Below are 18,642 nucleotides of genomic sequence, written 5' to 3' on the forward strand. Positions count from 1 at the left end.
ATGTCTTCTTGCAGTGTCTTCACTGGCCTTTCTTCTCTGCATGCACATGTCCAGCGTTTCTCTGTATGTCCTAATCTCCTCTTCTTGTAAGGACAACAATCAGACCAGACTAGGGCACCCCCATCACCCCACCACCATCAAAGGTCTCATTTTAACTTAATTACCTCTTTATTAATAAAGACCCTATCTCCAAATGCAGTCACATTCTGAGATATTGGGAGGTATTAGGAGTAAGGGCTTCAACATTTGAATTTTGGGGAAACCCAATTCAGTCTATAACACCACCTCTAGGCATATTAGCCAGAGAAACTTTTGCACATGTTTGAGAATGCTGGCAAGTTTAGTTCATAATAGTAAACAATATAGCAGATAACTCAAGTGTGTTGTATTTCTAATACAAAATATTATATGGTAGTGAAAAGGAATGAACTATAGCTACATGCATAAATTTGGATTACTCTTAGAAACAGTGTTAAATGGAAAAATAATTAGTCACAAAAGAATACATGCAAAATAACTACATTCATAATAAGGTTAAAAAAAAGCAAAGAGGGCTTCCCTGGTGGCTCAGTGGTTGAGAGTTCACCTGCCGATGCAGCGGATGTGGGTTCGTGACCCGGTCCGGGAAGATCCCACATGCCGTGGAGCAGCTGGGCCCGTGAGCCATGGCCGCTGAGCCTGCACGTCCGGAGCCTGTGCTCCGCAATGGGAGAGGCCACAACAGTGAGAGGCCTGCATAGTGCAAAAAAAAAAAAAAAAAAGCAAAGATACAGTGCATATTTTGGGGATACACCTAGGTAGCCTTATAACAAACTAAACTCTAAAGAAAAGCAAGGTAACGAATAATATAAAATTCATGATAGTGGTTTCCTCTGGGAAAGAAGGAGGGAGAATACATTAAAAAAAGAGACATAAGAGACTTAAAAAGTTACCTTGGTATTCTGTTTCTTAATTAGGTGTTGGGTATATGTGTTCACTTTTTTATTCTCTTGTGGTATAACAAAAAAAGTATTTGATCTTTGTCCCTGGTCCCTGGTAGAGTTCCTGAAACCTCCTGAATTTGCTGAGTGATAGAAATGTCTTTTGTCATTCCTGAGTCCCTTTCAACCACACTTGAGTTTATGCTAATGAGGTGACTCTTGGTGGGTTGGGAGACACTAGATAGCTTCAAGGTAGAAGCTGGTCACCAGAAAAACCAGCCAGGTGATTACAGAGTTGGAACTTTCAGGGCCCATCCCCCAAATTCCAGGGAGGGGAGAGGGACTAAAGATTTTCAATTAAATAGCCAATGATTTAATCAATCATGCCTACTCAATGAAATCCCATAAAAAACCTTGAAACAACCAGGCTCAAGAAGCTTCCAGGTTGGTGAACACACCAACGTGCTGAGAGGGTGGCACACCCAGGCAGGCCATTGAAGCTCTGCACTCCCTGCGTGCCATACTTTGCCCCTTTATAATAAAACTCGAGTAGGTAGTATAGCGCTTTCCTGAGTCCAGTCAGTCATTCTAGAGAATTATCACACCTGGGGGCGGGGGGGTAAGCAGTCATGGGAATCCCTGAATTTGGAGTCAGCTGGGTAGAAACGTAGGTAGCTTTGGGATACTTTAAACTCCTGGCTGGCATCTGTTGTAGAGGCAGTCTTGTGGGGCTGAGCCCTTGACCTATGGGTCTGCTCTAATTCTAGGTGTCAAATTATAGGACATCCAATTGCCGTCACAGAATTGCTGTTGGAACTACATATCTTTAAATGGTGTGTGTGTGTGTGTGTGTGCACAGAAGTGTGCATGCATCATATACACTCTTTTCTCCTACTGTATATTGTATATTTAATAAGGAAAAATTCAACTACTGTGTATTTAAAGTTAAAGAAAGAAAAAAATATGAAGTAAAAAAATAGGCATGTCATATATACCTTTAACCACAGGGAATAGTCTTAAGTACTGAAAGAGCCAGAATTGCCTGTACTTGGAAATTTATCTTTCAGTCTAATAAGAATGGCTTAATTAATTTTATACACAAACATTATCAATCTGGGCATTTTCTGGCATATTTCTCAAGAACTTATTTAGAATCTGGCATCCTCAAAATTGAACTTCATTGCTATTTGCCTCAGTCCTGAAAGAAAACACTGATCAAACTTATTCACAGGTGGCATTATAATGACAACCATTTGATTTCCTCAAGTTCAGAATTCAAGACTGTAGACTCATAAAGAAGGTACAATTCATGCAAAAAAAAACAGAAGCTATAATGCTAATTTACACATACATGTACAAAATGTACATTTAATATAGTCTCAAAATAATCCTTGTTTGAAATATTTACTAAATAATAAGAATGAAATAATTTTTGAACCAAAAAAAATGGTCTTTTAACTTCCTTGCTCAGTAGAGCACTCATTTAAATATATTTACCTGAAACTGTTCTTAAATTTTTTAAATTAAAGCTAGCATTATCTATTAAATCAGCTTTTAATCATGATCATAGTTTATCCTACAGAAAATTATTTATAAGGTCACTTTAATATGACATAAATATATGTGTATGTATGTATGTGTGTGTGTGTGTATACTATAAATTTATTTATATCATATATATATTTAGAATCCTAGCTGTTTTTCCTCTAAATTATACAAGTCCTTAAAGTTTTCAATCTGGTAAATTTTTAAATGATATACTCACTCCCTGTGAATGTTAATAAAAACTGGCATAACTTCCGGAATACTTTCAAGAAGAAAGTAAAATAATTTAAATAACTTGAAATGTCGTTGTCTTCATCTTCCTTCTATTTGGTTAAAGAAATAATAAACTGCTGCAAATTCTATTTCTCACTCTGCTGCAGGTTCATATTTACACACCATCATAGCATATTTAAGGCATGAACAAATGCCTCTTGAAAAAATGTTTTATTGACAACCAGAAATACAAAACAAATCCTTCACAAACTACATTGATAAAAGACTTTATTTCTAGCACTAACCTAAGACTCTCAGTAACATGAATAATTGTTCATTAAACTAAAATCTTCACTCTTTAATAACTCTTAATCATCTATCCAGAAGAATAAATTGTTGAGAATAGACTTGAGTAATCATTCACCCATGTCTCCTGTTTTTGAGTTACTGCTGTCATGGAGCAAGGCAGCATAGATTTTAAAATATCACATAAGATTCTTTTGATTCTTCTCTACATCCTTGAATCTACTGAGAAACATGTATCAAAGGCACAGTTCAGTTAAAAACAACAACAGCACTGGTCTGAATTCAACGTTGCCTTTTACAATTGACCCTTCCCATCACACAGCAATTTCTTTTTGACATACATGTTATCATTCTAACTCCTATTCTCAAACTGTTCAGGATTTTACTTAGAAATTTTCTCGTCTATCAAAAAACATCCCCCCAATCACTTTCTAGTTCCTCCCAATCCACCTAAAAAAAAGCAATACCTCTCATATGCTGCTGATGGGAGTGCAGAATGGACCACTCTTTAAAGGCCAACTTTCAATATTTATCACATTTACAAAAACATTTCCTCTTTAAGCCAGCAATTCTCTTCAGAGGATCTAAGAGTTACCCCTGCAAATGTAAGAAATGACATTTATTCATTAAAGCATTGTTCCTAATATCCAAAGGCTGGAAACAACACAAGTGTCCATCTATATGAGATTGGCTACAAATCTGAGTATATCCACAAAACGGAATATATGACAGCTGAAAGAAAAAAAAAAGACTGCGTTAAGTTTAATTAAATAGTGATAAGAAGGAATATCCAGAATATACTGTTAAGTGAAAAAAAAGTGCAGAACAATGCAGAGCATACGGAAGAATCATTTTGAAATCCTGCAAGTAAAAAAGGTAGTAGCTTGGGACTGCCCTGGTGGCGCAGTGGTTAAGAATCTGTCTGCCAATGCAGGGGACACGTGTTCGATCTCTGCTCCGGGAAGATCCCACATGTCACAGAGCACTGAAGCCCGTGCGCTACAACTACTGAGCCTGCACTCTAGAGCCTGTGAGCCACAACTACTGAGCCCTCGTGCCACAACTACTGACGCCCACATGCCTAGAGCCCATGCTCCGAAACAAGAGGAGCCACCGCAATGAGAAGCACGTCCATTGCAATGAAGTGTAGCCCCTGCTTGCCGCAACTAGAGAAAGCCCGTGTGCAGCAAAAAAGACCCAATGCAGCCAAAAATAAATAAATAAATAAATAAATAAATAAATAAATAAATAAATTTAAACAAAAAGGTAGTAGCTTGAGGTAAAGAAATGCTTTTTGATTTTGTCAAAGTCATGTAAAGTCTTAGAGTTGAAATTAAAACTACTGTATTTAACTCTTTTTCTATTTCTTAAACTAAATTATAATAAAAGGCTAGAAATACAGGTTTTCCCCCATATCTGAAAGTAGAATGTTTCTATGAAACCTTTCATAAGCCAAAATGGTATAAAGTGAAGAAGCAATTACCATGAATTTATATGGGGAAAGTTTGAGCATTTCCAGACTCAAAAAATAACCTACCAAATCATACCAAATAACACATAAAACCTAAAATAACGCTAGCATATAGTTAAAGCAGGTATGATATGATAAACACACTGCCTGGATAAAGTAGAAATAATGTCTGTACAGTATAGTTTCACTTACCAGAATCGAGAGGACAGCCAGCAGCACACTGGAAGGCTGAGAGGTGGTGATGATGGTGTGTTAGGCTGAGATGTGGGAGACTGTGGTGGGGGCGTGTGGAGATGGGGATGTAGGAGACAGAGGAAGGGGGTCACCTATTAACATCTCACCGTTGTTTGAATCCGTCAGGGCAAGCAGGTCACTAATGTCTTCACCTTCTTCTATAACTGCCTGCCTCAGCGTCAAATGTTAAGGTTCATTGTCGGCTGTGGCTGATGTGGAAGGCTTGAAATATGACAGTATGCTTGACTGCTTATCCTCATGCATTTTTCTATCATGCAGTTGTTTGTAGGCACTCAGAACATCCTGCAAACTTGCCCTAAACCTACATGCCCTTTCAAAATTAAAGTCATACCTTCTCTGCTATCATTGCAGCACTGTCAATTACAGTGAAAATCTCATGAAAGTGCTTCATGTTGAGTTCCTGGAGGGCTTTACTTTTAGGCTGTTCACTACTGTGTTCCGTTTCAATTAGTATTCGAATAGTATCCTTTCCTCTTGCAATGGCATCAGCTCTTCATCTGTCAGTTCTTAGTCATGGGATGCCAAAACCTCTTCAACATCATCTTCAAGGTCAAACACTTATACGAATAACCACCTCCTGTAATTATTTTCTTCAGTTCCGGGAACTTTTCGGCAGCTTCAGTAACAGCGGAAGCACTCTCTCCAGTAACTTTTAAGGTAAGAACCTGCCCTCACCAATCAAACCATCCATGACTACCTTCAAATTCTACTGTTGCAACACGTTCATCACCGTGGTCCAAGTGCTTTCTGTTTCAGCTTATTAGAAAGACTGACCGATTTCTCCTGAAGTATAAGATAACCTAAACACCTCGCTTTGTACACCCATCAGTCCGCTCAAGCGATAGACTCTCCAGTTTACCCACTGCTGGATGCCAACTGAGACCACTTTGCTACCAACAGAAGCAATAGTAACTTTGGCAGCTTTCAAGATTCTTTCTCTCTGCATGGAAATGGTGGACCCAAGCAAGTTCAACTCACACACAATGCCCAGTTCGTTCACTCCAATCAAAACACTTAAAATTACATCTGGTTTTATGTTACGCTTTTCTGATACTTTAGGACACTTGCTGACGGATGCACAAAATAAATCGAGTTGCAGCACAGATACTCACAGACACAGTTCCAAGCTATGGGGGCTTGATGCTGAGTGTATTTCCAGGGAAGGAGCCTGGCTGTGCCACTGAGGCTGCTGGGTCTGAGCGCTGCCTCGGTAAAGGCTCCCTGCAAAAAAAAAAAAAAAAAAAAAAAAAAAACGCTGAAGGCTAAGCATACCAAGTACTATCGCTTTTCGCCGTTTTTTTGTAAAAGTGAAAACCCTCCAGATTTCCTTCAGTTATGAAAACACGGACTAATACAATACAGGTCTTTTCTAAAAGCGAAGTGGCCTAAATCGAATTTTTGAAAAGTGGGGGACACCTGTATATTAACCTGAAAAATAGTTTGTAACAAAAATGAACTTCTTTGCACTGACTTATTTTGTTCCTAAGAAACGTGTTTTGTTAAAATCATTACAGGGCAGAAATACAAATATATATATATTTAATATACATTTTATATCTATTTAATGAAATGCAGATTTATGTTAAAAATCGGTGAACTTCTAATCTAGAGACACAAGCCTCCTATGATATAAAGAACAATATGGTTCTCTAAATAAGTAAACAAGGTAAATGATAGCAGAATTGAAAAAAATCTCTGTAATTCCCTTACAAAGACTGACAAATTAACGTGCTAACGGGTGTACCAGCGGGGCGGCGAAGGGTGGCGGGGACCGCAGAGCCGTAGGTGCGGCTCAGCGCCACCACCAGCTTCGCCTGGTTCTGATGCGGCTGCTAAGCCAGCTGGAAGGCCTCCTTAATCGGCAGCAGTCTCTTGGCCCCCATGGCGCCAGAGCCCGGCCGGGACGAACCTATCGGCTCTCGGCCGTACCTGGCTCGACTGACCACGGCCAGATTTTCTGCAGACAAAATTCCGACTCCGGTCAGCCTACCGCGGACAGCCGAAGGCGTAGTTACCGCCCGAAAGATCAAATAACTCCCGCGGGAAAAGGCAATACCGCGAGACAACAGCGAGGGCAGGGGTGACTCTTAGCTCCGCGCATGCGCAGAGGGCCGAGCCAGCCGTATTCCGGCTGGAAGTGTGATTTCTGTGAGTGTTGAGGTTAGATTGCAAGTGGTGTTGTGTAGAGAATGGGGGGCGAAGCGCACCGCGGGTCGGCAGGCGAGGCGCGAGGTTCGCGGCGCTCGGCTGGAGGTGAGAAGGAAGAAAGGCAACCTCTGGTGGGAGTGGTCCGGAGTCCGCTAAAGGGAGACATTCCGGGGTTCGTTGGCGGGAGGCACGTTTTGCTCTTGCTCAGGGGGCGAATGGACGTCTACCGGGGGAAAGGGTCAGCGATCCGGGATCCGAAGGAAGATGTTCTCGGATCAGCTGAAGGGGTCAGGCTGAGGTTCTTAGGCCTAGTTAGGTCCCTAGAGAACTGGAGCAAACGGGAGTCTCCTGGGAAGAGGGTTACATTCTAATCTACTTAAAGCTCGTACCTGCAAGTTCCTACTCTTAAGGCCTAAGTATTACTGATGTGTGCACAATGGCAATACGGGAAACAAAGGAGAATACCAGAGACGGAAAGAAGTTAATTTTAAGTTACTGGTTATGGGACAGGTTTGCAATGCCTTCAGGAAGGAATCAAGCTTTAACCATCCCCTTTAAAAATAGAATATCTTTAGACAGACAAAAAGTAGAAATAAAACTATAACTAATACATATGTACTTGACACCCAACTGGAGAAATAGTTATTATATAACTGAAGTCCTCTGTCTGCTCCACCCAATCCCGTTATGTTCCCTCTTGACCAAGGTAACCACCCTTTTAATTTTGGATTACATATAGTGCTGTTTTGCATAGTTTTAACAATCAGAAATGTGTATATTCTCTGGCAGCTTTCTTTAACTTAATGTAAGATTTGTCAGTGTTATGTAACTCTAGTTCATTCCTTGTAACAGCTGAACAGGTGTTCCCTTATATGAATATATCACTATCCATTTTCTTGCTTTATATCCCCAGGACCTGGCACATTGTAAATACTTACATGTTAGTTGATTGGATGAATGCTGTAGCATTTGAGCTAAATCGTAAAGAATGAATAGGATTTCAAATGACTTAAGGCAAGGGGAATACCAGCCAGAGCGAAAGCAGAAGCATGAAAGTGCATGAGGTATTTCAAGAACTCCCATAGTCTTAGAGCTTAAAGTGTAGAATAGTATGGAGATATGGGATGAAGGAGAAACCTAGAGAGATAGGATGAGGCTTAGATTTAAACGACATTATCCTGAAGAGATTACACTGCTCAGAGCCGATAGAGGTTTTTGAATTATGAGGAAACTGATCAGAGCTGTATTTTTAGAAGATAACAGCACCATTGAAATATGTCTAAGAGGTAAAAATTCATGGCAGGGAATTAAAGACCACACCTATCAAGCATCATAGCAATAATGATCATTGCATTAAGCATGTAAGGCAATCATGCAGACCTGCTTAAAATCCTAACACATTTTCCTAGTCCATTCGTAGCACCACTTTTGTAAACAACTATCTCATACCTTCTTCTGTCAAGCTTGCAACATTTTCTGCTTCTGACTCCCATTTAGCTGTTTACCTTGCATCCTCTTTCAGTTACAAAAGGACTTCCCCATGCTTTCCTCCCCACATCTATCAGGTCTATACCCTAATATACTATGTTTGCTATTATTGTAGGTGAATTGTCTGCTTGAGGAGAGAGAGTAAGCCCTTTAAGAATACTTTTTGGATATAACAGTCTGAAGCATAGCCGATTATGAACTCCCACAGAGAACTGGATTGAAATGAGAATAGTAGAAGTATAAAAGAACAGAATGATTTAAAGACAATTGTTTTTGACTAAAAGAATAATTACTTATTGTAATATAAATGAGATATTAGGTTTTTTTTAATGTGTTTCTTATTTCCAGGTAGATTTAAGTGTTAGGCTTTATAAATCTGAATATAGTTTACATTTATGTATTTATAAGACCATTGTTTCTACTGTCTAACATTATAAGCAGTTTATTTTGAAATAGAATATCGATCCAATTTTAAAGAATAGGTCTTACTAACCTTTGTCTTACATATTACCAAATTGTTCAAATATAGTTTGGTAACTTATTTTTCATTGATTAATAAAAACAACGTACATGGTACAGTTTGCTACAGGTGTCATTCTCTCATTTAATCTTTCAAATACATTTACTGAGTACCTACCATTACAACAAACACTGTTCTAGGAACAGGTCATTATTATTGCACCTTGGTATATAAGAAACTTTCAGCTACAATTATTTGGTCACCTTAATTGAAATTCTCTCCTAAAGAATGGCTAAGATAGATGCACACCCAATTAAAGGACATTATTGCTCTGAAATGTGGTTATATATCCACAACAGTCAGCCTCAGCACACACATCTTAAGCATCAGTGCACACATCTATAGATTTTTGAAGTTTTGGCCAGAAAGGACCTGTCCCAACAGAACCCATCTGGGTTATGGAATCACACATGTAGTTATTCATGTTAACGTATGTATATGCCCTGATTTACATTGAGTTCTAATTGAGAATATCTCTGTTTAAAGTTCCAAAACTTACGGTTAGACCAAAACCCTCAGGTTTGAACCTGTCCCTCCAAATTCCTGTGACTTGCCATTAAGGCACCTTTCAGAGACATAGATAAAGAAAAGAGAGGGCAAACAAAAGACTTTGGAGAATGTTTTAACACTGTTTTTCTTTAACTGTGTAAGGTAAATGTCTATAAAATATCTGGGGAGAGGTGGCATACAGGATAAAATTGTAGTGCTTTGAAATTCATGTGGAGAGAAGGAACATTAAAAACAAGTGAGCATCCTTCACTATGACAGGAAGAATCAATAAGTGTTCTCTTTCAGCTGTTAAGGGCAGTTATATATCTGAGTCAGATTGCTTCAAGGCTGTTGTGAATTGCTCTTCATCTCTTCTTATTCATCAAAGAGATTTAGATGCAGTTGCTTTTTCAGCAGTTTAGTTCTGATTTTATATATAGATAGATAGATAGATAGATAGATTTTTTTTTTTTTTTTTTTTTTTTTTTTTTTTTTGTGGTATGCAGGCCTCTCACTGTTGTGGCCTCTCCCATTGCGGAGCACTGGCTCCGGACGCGCAGGCTCAGCAGCCATGGCTCACGGGCCCAGCCGCTTCGTGGCATGTGGGATCTTCCCAGACCGGGGTACGAACCCGTGTCCCCTGCATCGGCAGGCGGACTCTCAACCACTGCACCACAGGGAAGCCCCTGATTTAATATATTGTTGCTGTCCACCATGCTGTGACATCCAGTAGGCTTCTGCAATAAACTCTTTAGTCCTACTAACTACCTTGGCAGACAGGATATAAGACCTCCAAGAAAAACTTTTCCTGTTTCTCAGACCAGGCCCTGAATTCCCCCATATGTACTCTTTTTTAAGTGTAATAATCAGGTACCATATACATTAGATCTCTAGCAACTTGTCCTAGTTAAAGCATTCATAATATAACAACTAATCAAGTTGATATTTTCAAGCCCCTCCTAAGGCAACCAACATCTAAAAATGCCACCATCCTAATAAACCCTGACTTTTGCCCCTATTTGTAGGTCTTCCTGTTGACACCAATGCTTTATATTACTAAACACGGAAAACTATGCCAAGAGACTGCTAGCCTAGAGACAAGGTTATACATTTTGATCTCTTGCATATTACAACTTAACCCTACTCCCTATAGCAAAGTTTTCTCAGTTGGTTCCTGCTGCCACCTTCCTGCTACATTGCTGAAGCTGCATTCCAACAACATTGTTCTAGAATGCCCTTTAAAACTTTTAGTCTCATATAAAATATCTGCTCCTAAATTCAAGATTTAGTATTTGTCCAATGCCAAACTGACCAAATAGTCTTATCTTGACAGCTCCCCACGTCACTCTTTCTCACTGAATTATACTAAATTGTGTAACCCATCTCACCAGCCACCTTTACCCCTCAATTCTGACTTGGTTCCATATCAGAGACATCAATAGAATAACTCAGTACCAGAGTAGGCCATCACAACTCAGGAAATCCTAGAGCAGTCCCTTTGGCACTATTTGAAGTCTGTCAGCGTGTGTGAGTTATGTTAACAAAAGCTGGCACCATTGCAAAAAAAAAAAAAGTTGAGCAACATCTATGCTTTATCTATAAAGCATAATCTGTTTCCACAGTATTGACAAGCTCCAGCAACAAAAGGATACACAACCTTTGCTGGGATCCTCTAAAAATGTACTTGTACATACGATGCAGCAGTCAGGTTCCTTAGTATTTACCTAAAGGAGTTGAAAACTTTTGTCCACACAAAAACCTGCAACCAATGTTTATAGCAGCTTTATTCATAGTTGCCAAAATTTGGAAGCAACTAAGATGTCTTTCAGTAGGTGAATGGATAAATAAACTGTTATAGCCAGACAATGAAATATTTTTCAGTGCTAAAAAGAAATGAGCTATCAAGTCATGAAAATACATGGAGGAACCTTAAATGCGTATTACTAAGTGAAAGAAGCCAATCTGAAAAGTCTATATACATATAATTCCAACAGTATGGCACTCTGGAAAAGGCAAGACTGTGGAGCTGAGCTGGTAAAAAAAAAAAAAAAAAAAAAAAATTCAGTGACTATTAGAGATTGGTGGCAGTGGGAGTGGGGATAGGAAAGAAGAGAGGCAGAGGCACAAGATTTTTAGGGCAGTGAAAATACTCTGTATGAAACCATAATGATGGATACATGTCATTATACATTTGTCAAAATCCATAGAATGTACAACACGAAGAGTGAACCTTAGGTAAAGGGTGGACTTTGGGTGATTATGATGTGACACTGTAGGTCTATCAGCTGTAACAAGTACCACTCCGGTGGGGGATGTTGGTGATGGCGAAGACTGTGCATAGGTGGGGGCAGGAAATATATGGGAAATCCCTACCTTTTGCTCAGTTTTGCTGTGAACCTAAAGTTGCTCTCAAAAAAAATAAAGCTTATTAAAATTTTAAAAAGTGCAGTATACATGACATACTGTAAGTCCCCTTCAAGTTTACTATTAAAAATAAGTAATGAAGTCTCAGGGAAGAATCTTACTAAGGCCTTCTCCATCTGGCAACATCTTTCTTGTTTCAAGGTCACCATCCGCTCTGATGCCTCTTTCAAAGCTGGCTTTATTAAAAGATTAGGCCACCACATAAATACAGTGGTGACAGGCTGATGAAAATCGATGGCATTCAGACAATTTGTAGCATATTTTGAGTGCTGCCTGGTATTCCTGAAACCTATACGTTACTTGTGTACTGTATGATACTGTTTCACTCACAGGTGAAGGATGAGTGACAGCTAGAATGACAAATATTTAGTGTGTCCCCCAAACTGAAGGATTCCAATCTTCCTTTCAAGTGATTGGGGGAATCCATTCACCAGGCAAGTAATAAAAGTAATCTCGAGATACGGGTGTTTCAGCTTTAACACTATGACTTAGAAGAACTCGTGGAATGCAAAATTTATGCTAAAAAATAACAGACATTGCGTGGAAAATAGGATTAGAGCCAAACTATGCAACTTTGTAACTTTGTAACCAGAACCAAGATGAAGTAAAAATGATTTACCTACGATTTGTTTTAATCAGGTATGATAAGGCAAACAGACATAGAAATGGCTGTCATGAAGTAGGTAGTGTTTATACAGATCCCTAGAAACAGGAGGTAGGGCATGCCACGCCATGCCATACAGGGCAGCCACATGGGAAACACCAGGATTGGGCAGGAGGGAGAGGGGGTAGAAGGGGAAATGTGGAAAAGCCTGTACTGTGCTTTTCTCAGGAAGGAATTGGCCAAGCAGGGTAAGCAGGTTTCAGATTGGCTTTCTTAACAGTTTCACCAGGATTCAGGGCATGGGGGCTGTCCCTAGTTCATGGTTACCTGGCCCTGGGGTAGTTAGGGCAGGGGAGTATCTGGAGAATAAGAACCTGATTTGGGAGGGTGGGGAAGTGTGGGTAGGGCTGGCTCTGGACTGGTTAGTTTGCATATGAAAGTTGTGTTCCTGGGTTGAGCTATCAGTCAAGTTTGCTATCTCTAGGAATTACCCAACCCTGGGAGGATTAGTTCCCTCTATGATTAGTGAGAACCCACATGCCAGAGCATCAAGAATTACAGAAAATAAGAAAATCTAGTTAATGCAAACAATCCTGATAAAACTGTTAACACTTAAAATGTTTAATTTCTAATAAACACTACAGTAAATGTAAGACTTTACCCTACCTCCCCCCCCTCCCCAAAGTGGCATTACTTGATGGAGAGGTTTGTAAGGAAGTGCTGTATTATGCTGATAAGACCCAAATATCCTAAGTTCAAAGAGAGCAGTGCGGGAAGTACTTACAAGATGAGCATGGCCAAACTGAGCTAAGAGGAAATATATATAGTGAATGAGCTGTGCTCCTCCATGGTTTGCTGTGTTTAGCTTTGTCAATGTACTTTGCATCTCCTGATGCCAACTCCCAGGTCTTACATCATTTTTTCTATCTCCCAATCTTGGTTGAGGTGGTTTGCCTTACAGAAAAAGGCCTAAGCCTATATAACATTGTGTTGAGAGCTACCAGCTTTTTGCTTCAGCACCCATGACCTTGGATTCTGTAAAGGTCCCTATAGCTGGCAACACTATTTCTCTGTATTGTAATGCTTAATGTCTTATCTCTGGTCTTATTCCCAGGTCAAGGATGCATTCCAAGACAGTTCTAAAAATATGTCACCAACTCCAACCTTATAGTTGACCTAACCATGGAAAACCTCATTGGAACCTCATGAGATCAGACAATACTGGCACTCTTAAAAACCCTTCCCATCAAAAAGTATCAGGAATGAAAATCAGGAATGATATATACCTACCACTTCAAGAAAGTTTCTGTATCAGCCAGCAGTTTAGCAGATCAGCTAGTTTCTTTGATCATCAAACAGACGTAGTCAAGGCACTAACACAAAAGAGGAAAACGTCTCTATATCAGTGTTTTTCACATTATGCATGTGACCCATTTAGTAGGTCATGAAATCAATTTTGTGAGTCATGATGAACATTTTTAAAAACAAAATAAAATATAAAATATCAGAGTGCTTTGCATGAATCCTTTGCCAGAATTATACACCTTGCAAGGAATACTAAGGTCAGTTTCAATATGTGGAAAGATATTTGATGGAGGGGATATGATGAATAGAATGTGCATTGATTGCCTAAGAAATGGTTTTTCAGTCATTTGTCCACTGATGTCTTATTTGGTTTTCATAATAACAAGGTTGATCTGCAGTCTAGTTGTATATTACCATGACTTGCAACTGGATATGAAGTCTGAGGTGTTCCACTGAGATTCAGTTGCAAACTGCAATTTTGGAAAGATGTTATCTAGGCTGTAAAAAAAAAAAAAACCATATATATATATATATATATACATATATATATATATATATATATTAGTGGCAATTATAATGTTTTATTCAAAATTGCTTTTAAAATGGATCATTTCTTTTTTAAAAGAAAGAGGAATAATGAAGCAAAATATGCAGAAGCATGTTCAAGTTTTACTGCTGGGTCTGGAAGTATGAACGGTGACAATATTGAGAAAACTATTGACTCTAATCTGCAAATATCAACTTCGTTTGAGACACATTTCAAAAAGAAAAAAGTAACTGCCAGGCGTTATAATGAAGATTATTTAAAATATGGTTTTATCAAATGTGAAAAACCCTTTGAAAATGACAGACCTCAGTGTGTTATTTGTAATAATATTCTTGCAAATGAAAGCTTAAAACCTTCAAAATTAAAAAGGCACTTAGAAACACAGCATGCTGAACTTATTGATAAGCCTCTTGAATATTTTCAAAGAAAGAAAATAGATGTAAAGTCATCAACACAATTTCTTAGCTGCTCTACTACTGTTAGTGAGAAAACCTTATTATCATCATATTTAGTTGCATATCGTGTGGCAAAAGAGAAAATGGCTCACACAGCTGCTGAAAAAATTATTCTTCCAGCATGTTTGGATATGGTGCGTACAATTTTTGATGATAAATCTGCTGATAAATTAAAAATGATTCCTAGCGATAACACAATATCTCTTCGAATTTGTACGATTGCCGAACATTTAGAGGCAATGCTTATTACTCAGTTACAGTCAGGAATAGATTTTGCGATCCAGCTTGATGAAAGCACAGATACTGGAAGCTGCACAGCACTTTTAGTCTATGTCAGATATGCGTGGCAAGGCGATTTTATGGAGGATTTTTTGTGTTGTTTAAACTTAACCTCACACCTAAGTGGATTAGATATTTTCACAGAATTAGAAAAGTGCATTGTTGGTCAGTATAAATTAAACTGGAAAAACTGCAAAGGAATTACAAGTGACGGAACAGCAAACATCAGTGGAAAACAGAGCAGAGTAATTAAAAAATTGCTAGAAGTTACTAGTGGTGCGTGGAATCATTGTTTTATACATCGTGAAGCATTAGCATCCAGAGAGATTCCCCAGAAGCTCATGGAAGTATTGAAAAAGGCAGTGAAAGTTGTTAACTTTATTAAAGGAAGCTCATTAAACAGCAGACTTCTTGAAACGTTTTGTTCGGAGATTGGAGCTAATTATACCCACTTACTGTATCACACCAAAGTTCGTTGGTTGTCTCAAGGGAAAATACTGAGCCGGGTTTACGAACTCAGGAATGAGATCCACGTTTTTCTCATTGAAAAGAAGTCTCATTTAGCAACTATTTTTGAGGATGATATTTGGGTAACGAAACTGGCATATTTAACTGATATTTTTGGCATCCTTAATGAACTATGTTTAAAACTACAGGGGAAAAACAGTGACATATTCCAACAGGCCGAACGTATCCAAGGATTCCAGAAGGCGTTACTGTTGTGGCAAGCGAGGCTTAAAAGCAACAGTCCTAGCTACTACATGTTTCCAAGGTTTTTGCAGCACATTGAAGAGAATGTTGTCAATGAAAACATTTTGGAAGAAATAAAACTAGAGATATTGTTGCACCTCACTTCTCTCTGTCAAACCTTTAACCATTTATTCCCAGAAGAGAAATTTGAAACATTAAGACAGAATTGTTGGGTAAAAGATCCGTTTGCTTTTCGAAACCCAGAATCAATAATTGAGCTAAACTTGGTGCCTGAAGAAGAAAATGAATTATTGCAGCTCAATTCTTCATATACATTGAAGAATGATTATGAAACACTAAGTTTATCAGCATTTTGGATTAAGATAAAGGAAGACTTTCCTTTGATAAGTCGAAGGAGTATCCTGCTATTATTACCATTCACAGCAACTAGTTTGTGTGAACTAGGGTTTTCTGTCTTAACCCAGTTAAAAGCAAAGGAAAGGAACGGATTAAATGGCGCAGCAGATATGCGAGTAGCATTATCCTCCTGTGTTCCAGACTGGAATGAACTTATGAATGGGCAAGCACACCTACCACGTTAAATAAATCTTTTTTTTTTTAATTGGAGTATAGTTGCTTTACAATGTTGTGTAAACAAATCTGACCTGGTTTTTGTTTCTGCAGTTCTTATTTTGTGATTTTTTTATCTGTTGTATTTAAATGTTAATATAGCAGTGTATGTGATAACTTTGTTTTTATTTTTGTTATATTTTAATACTAATAAAATCATAATGTAATTTTATGTTCATTGAACAAAAATTTAATGAACTTCTATTAGAGGTCAGGTACCGTTCTAGACACATTTGGGATACGAAATGAAGAAAACAGAGACCATTCTCTAGTGGAGCTTATGTTCTGGCAAGGAGAGAGAGAGAGACAATAAACATAATACATAACCTTTATAATATTTAGAAGATAATAAGTGCTATAGAAAGTAATAAGAAAGGAGGTCAGGGAACTATTTGGGGACCAAATCATGAAGGGCTCTAGACCATTATAGGGGCTCTGGATTTTTGTCAGTGAAATGGAGAGCAGTTGGGTTCTGTGGAGGAAAGACATGATGTGAATTAGGTTTTAAAAAACTCACTCTGACTTTTATTTTGAGAATAGATTGAGTCATATGATACCTCTTTATAGAGGTCTTTCCTAACCACTTTAGTTTGGGTACATCCTTCTTTATTCTTCCTTTTATTTCTTTGTTTTCTTGGTAGTATGTAATTTGTAATATTTGTATTTGTTTATTTGATTACTAGTTCTGTCAACCTGCCATCTTGAAATGCATGCTCCATAGGAGCAGAGATTGTGTCATCTTGCATGATACATAGTAAATGGATATTCCATTTACATTTGCTGGAGAAAAAAAATCAATAACATCTAATAACTGTAACATGAGGTCATATTCCCAGGAATAATAATGAAATGTATGGCAAATTTCTTTGCCATTTTTACATTTAAAAATCTGATTTTGTCAAATAATCTCTATAGGCATCCACAAATGGCATTGATTGATGTTGCTTACTCACATCATTGCTGAAAATTAAGCAATTTAATTGCTTAATATGTCTTCCTCAAACTAATTTCAACTTCTGCCTCTCTTTACATATTTCCTGACCCCACTGGGTGATGTTTCTTTGGACATGGTCTTTCTCTAAAATCATATAGGTTAGCAGCTCCTTTCCATCAGCCACTCTTGGCATTATTGAAGTATTTGATTTTTCAGATTTTCTATTCTATTAAAGGTAATAGATTTTTCCCCCTTCTTGGTGCTTAAAATACAGTTGGAAGACAATTTTCCATGAATAGCTCACATTTCTGCACAGTCTGGATCCTCTGAATGAAAGTATTTGTGTTTAAGCTAAGAACACTTGTGTAAGGAGACATTCCAGAATGGTGAAACTAGAGACATCTTCCCAAGAAACATGCCAGGGAAGTAAAGATAAAGCCTTTTCCTACCTACATTTCCTACATTTGCGTGCATTCCAGTAGTAATGAGTAATCTCCCTGTAGGGAAGGGTGAGAGGATGCACCAGCAGCCCCCACTGTGTGCAGAGCTAACACCTGTGGGAATTGGGGCATGGGAAACCAACCCACAGTGCTGATCTGGCTCCTTTTTTTTTTTTTGCTATGAGTAATAAATTATATCTCTGACCCAAAGGTCTTGTGTCTTTATGTCAGTATATGTCAATTCTACAAAATCCCTTTTACTATGTACAACATATTCACAGGTTCCAGGGATTAAAACTTGGCCATCTTTACGGGGGACCATTATTCAACCTATCAGAGTCCACTGCCAGTCCGCAAAGACTCATACATCCCACGTGAGAAATACCTTCACCTATTCCAAGGCCCCCCAAAGTCTCAGCCCATTACAGTATCAACTCAAGTCTAAAATCTCATATCTAATCATCTAAATTATGGGTGCAGTTCTGGATGTAATGTGTCCTGGGGCAAAATCCTCTACCTGTGGAGCTGTGAAACTAGAAAGCAAGTTTGTGCTCTAGAAATACAGTGGTGGGACAGGCATAGGGCAACAGATCCATTCTCATTCAAGAAGGGAGAAAATGAAGAAAAAGAGTCAGTTAATCACTTTTGAAGTCCACCTAGGCAAACTCCATTAAATTTCAAAGCCTGGAAATAACTTAGACGGCTCATGCCTCTGCCCTCTAGACCCCTGGCTCCACTCTTTGGAGCTTTCCACCCTTGGAATCATCCTTTTTCATGAAGAATAACACATGTCTGCCACTGAGTAGTTTTTCTCAGCATGTTTTCTGCCTGTAGGACTTTGAGAGTCTTTTCATTTTTGTCCTCTGTCCCTTTTAATCCAACTTGACAATGTTTCTGTTGGTATGGCATTCTCAAAAACTTTGTGGGTCACGGAGATTCACTTTATTAAAAAACAGGCTACTCCACAGATCTTTCCTGA

At 38.5% G+C, this 18,642-nt stretch overlaps 1 protein-coding gene and 1 long non-coding RNA gene across 3 annotated transcripts; one reads left to right on the forward strand and one right to left on the reverse strand.

Annotated features, from left to right (window-relative positions):
- Positions 1–3,417: 3,417 nt before the first annotated feature.
- LOC309815370 lies at positions 3,418–6,727 on the reverse strand. Its single transcript, XR_014295849.1, has 3 exons — positions 6,640–6,727; positions 5,823–5,931; positions 3,418–3,581 (listed from the first exon to the last, which is right to left on the reverse strand). It is a non-coding gene; the product is annotated as an uncharacterized lncRNA (long non-coding RNA).
- A 104-nt stretch (positions 6,728–6,831) lies between these two features.
- Positions 6,832–17,383, forward strand: FAM200B (family with sequence similarity 200 member B). Of its 2 annotated transcripts, none has more exons than XR_014291991.1 (2): positions 6,832–6,963; positions 13,498–14,195. XR_014291991.1 is itself a non-coding variant. In XM_082605259.1 (2 exons), the coding sequence occupies exon 2, from the start codon at positions 14,378–14,380 to the stop codon at positions 16,259–16,261; it is 1,884 nt and encodes a 627-aa protein (XP_082461385.1). In that variant the 5' UTR covers positions 6,832–6,963; positions 14,314–14,377; the 3' UTR covers positions 16,262–17,383. The 2 variants fall into 2 exon arrangements, 1 of the variants encoding a protein (XP_082461385.1); XM_082605259.1 differs by lacking the exon at positions 13,498–14,195 and adding an exon at positions 14,314–17,383.
- Positions 17,384–18,642: the final 1,259 nt, after the last annotated feature.

Source organism: Mesoplodon mirus, assembly GCF_964341445.2.
Source record: "Mesoplodon mirus genome assembly, chromosome: 2".
NCBI classification, from domain to species: domain Eukaryota; kingdom Metazoa; phylum Chordata; class Mammalia; order Artiodactyla; family Ziphiidae; genus Mesoplodon; species Mesoplodon mirus.

What these genes read in the sequence shown, in the direction of transcription:
- FAM200B (XM_082605259.1), top strand. Translation starts at nt 14,378, where the DNA reads ATGAACGGTGACAATATTGAGAAAACTATTGACTCTAATCTGCAAATA.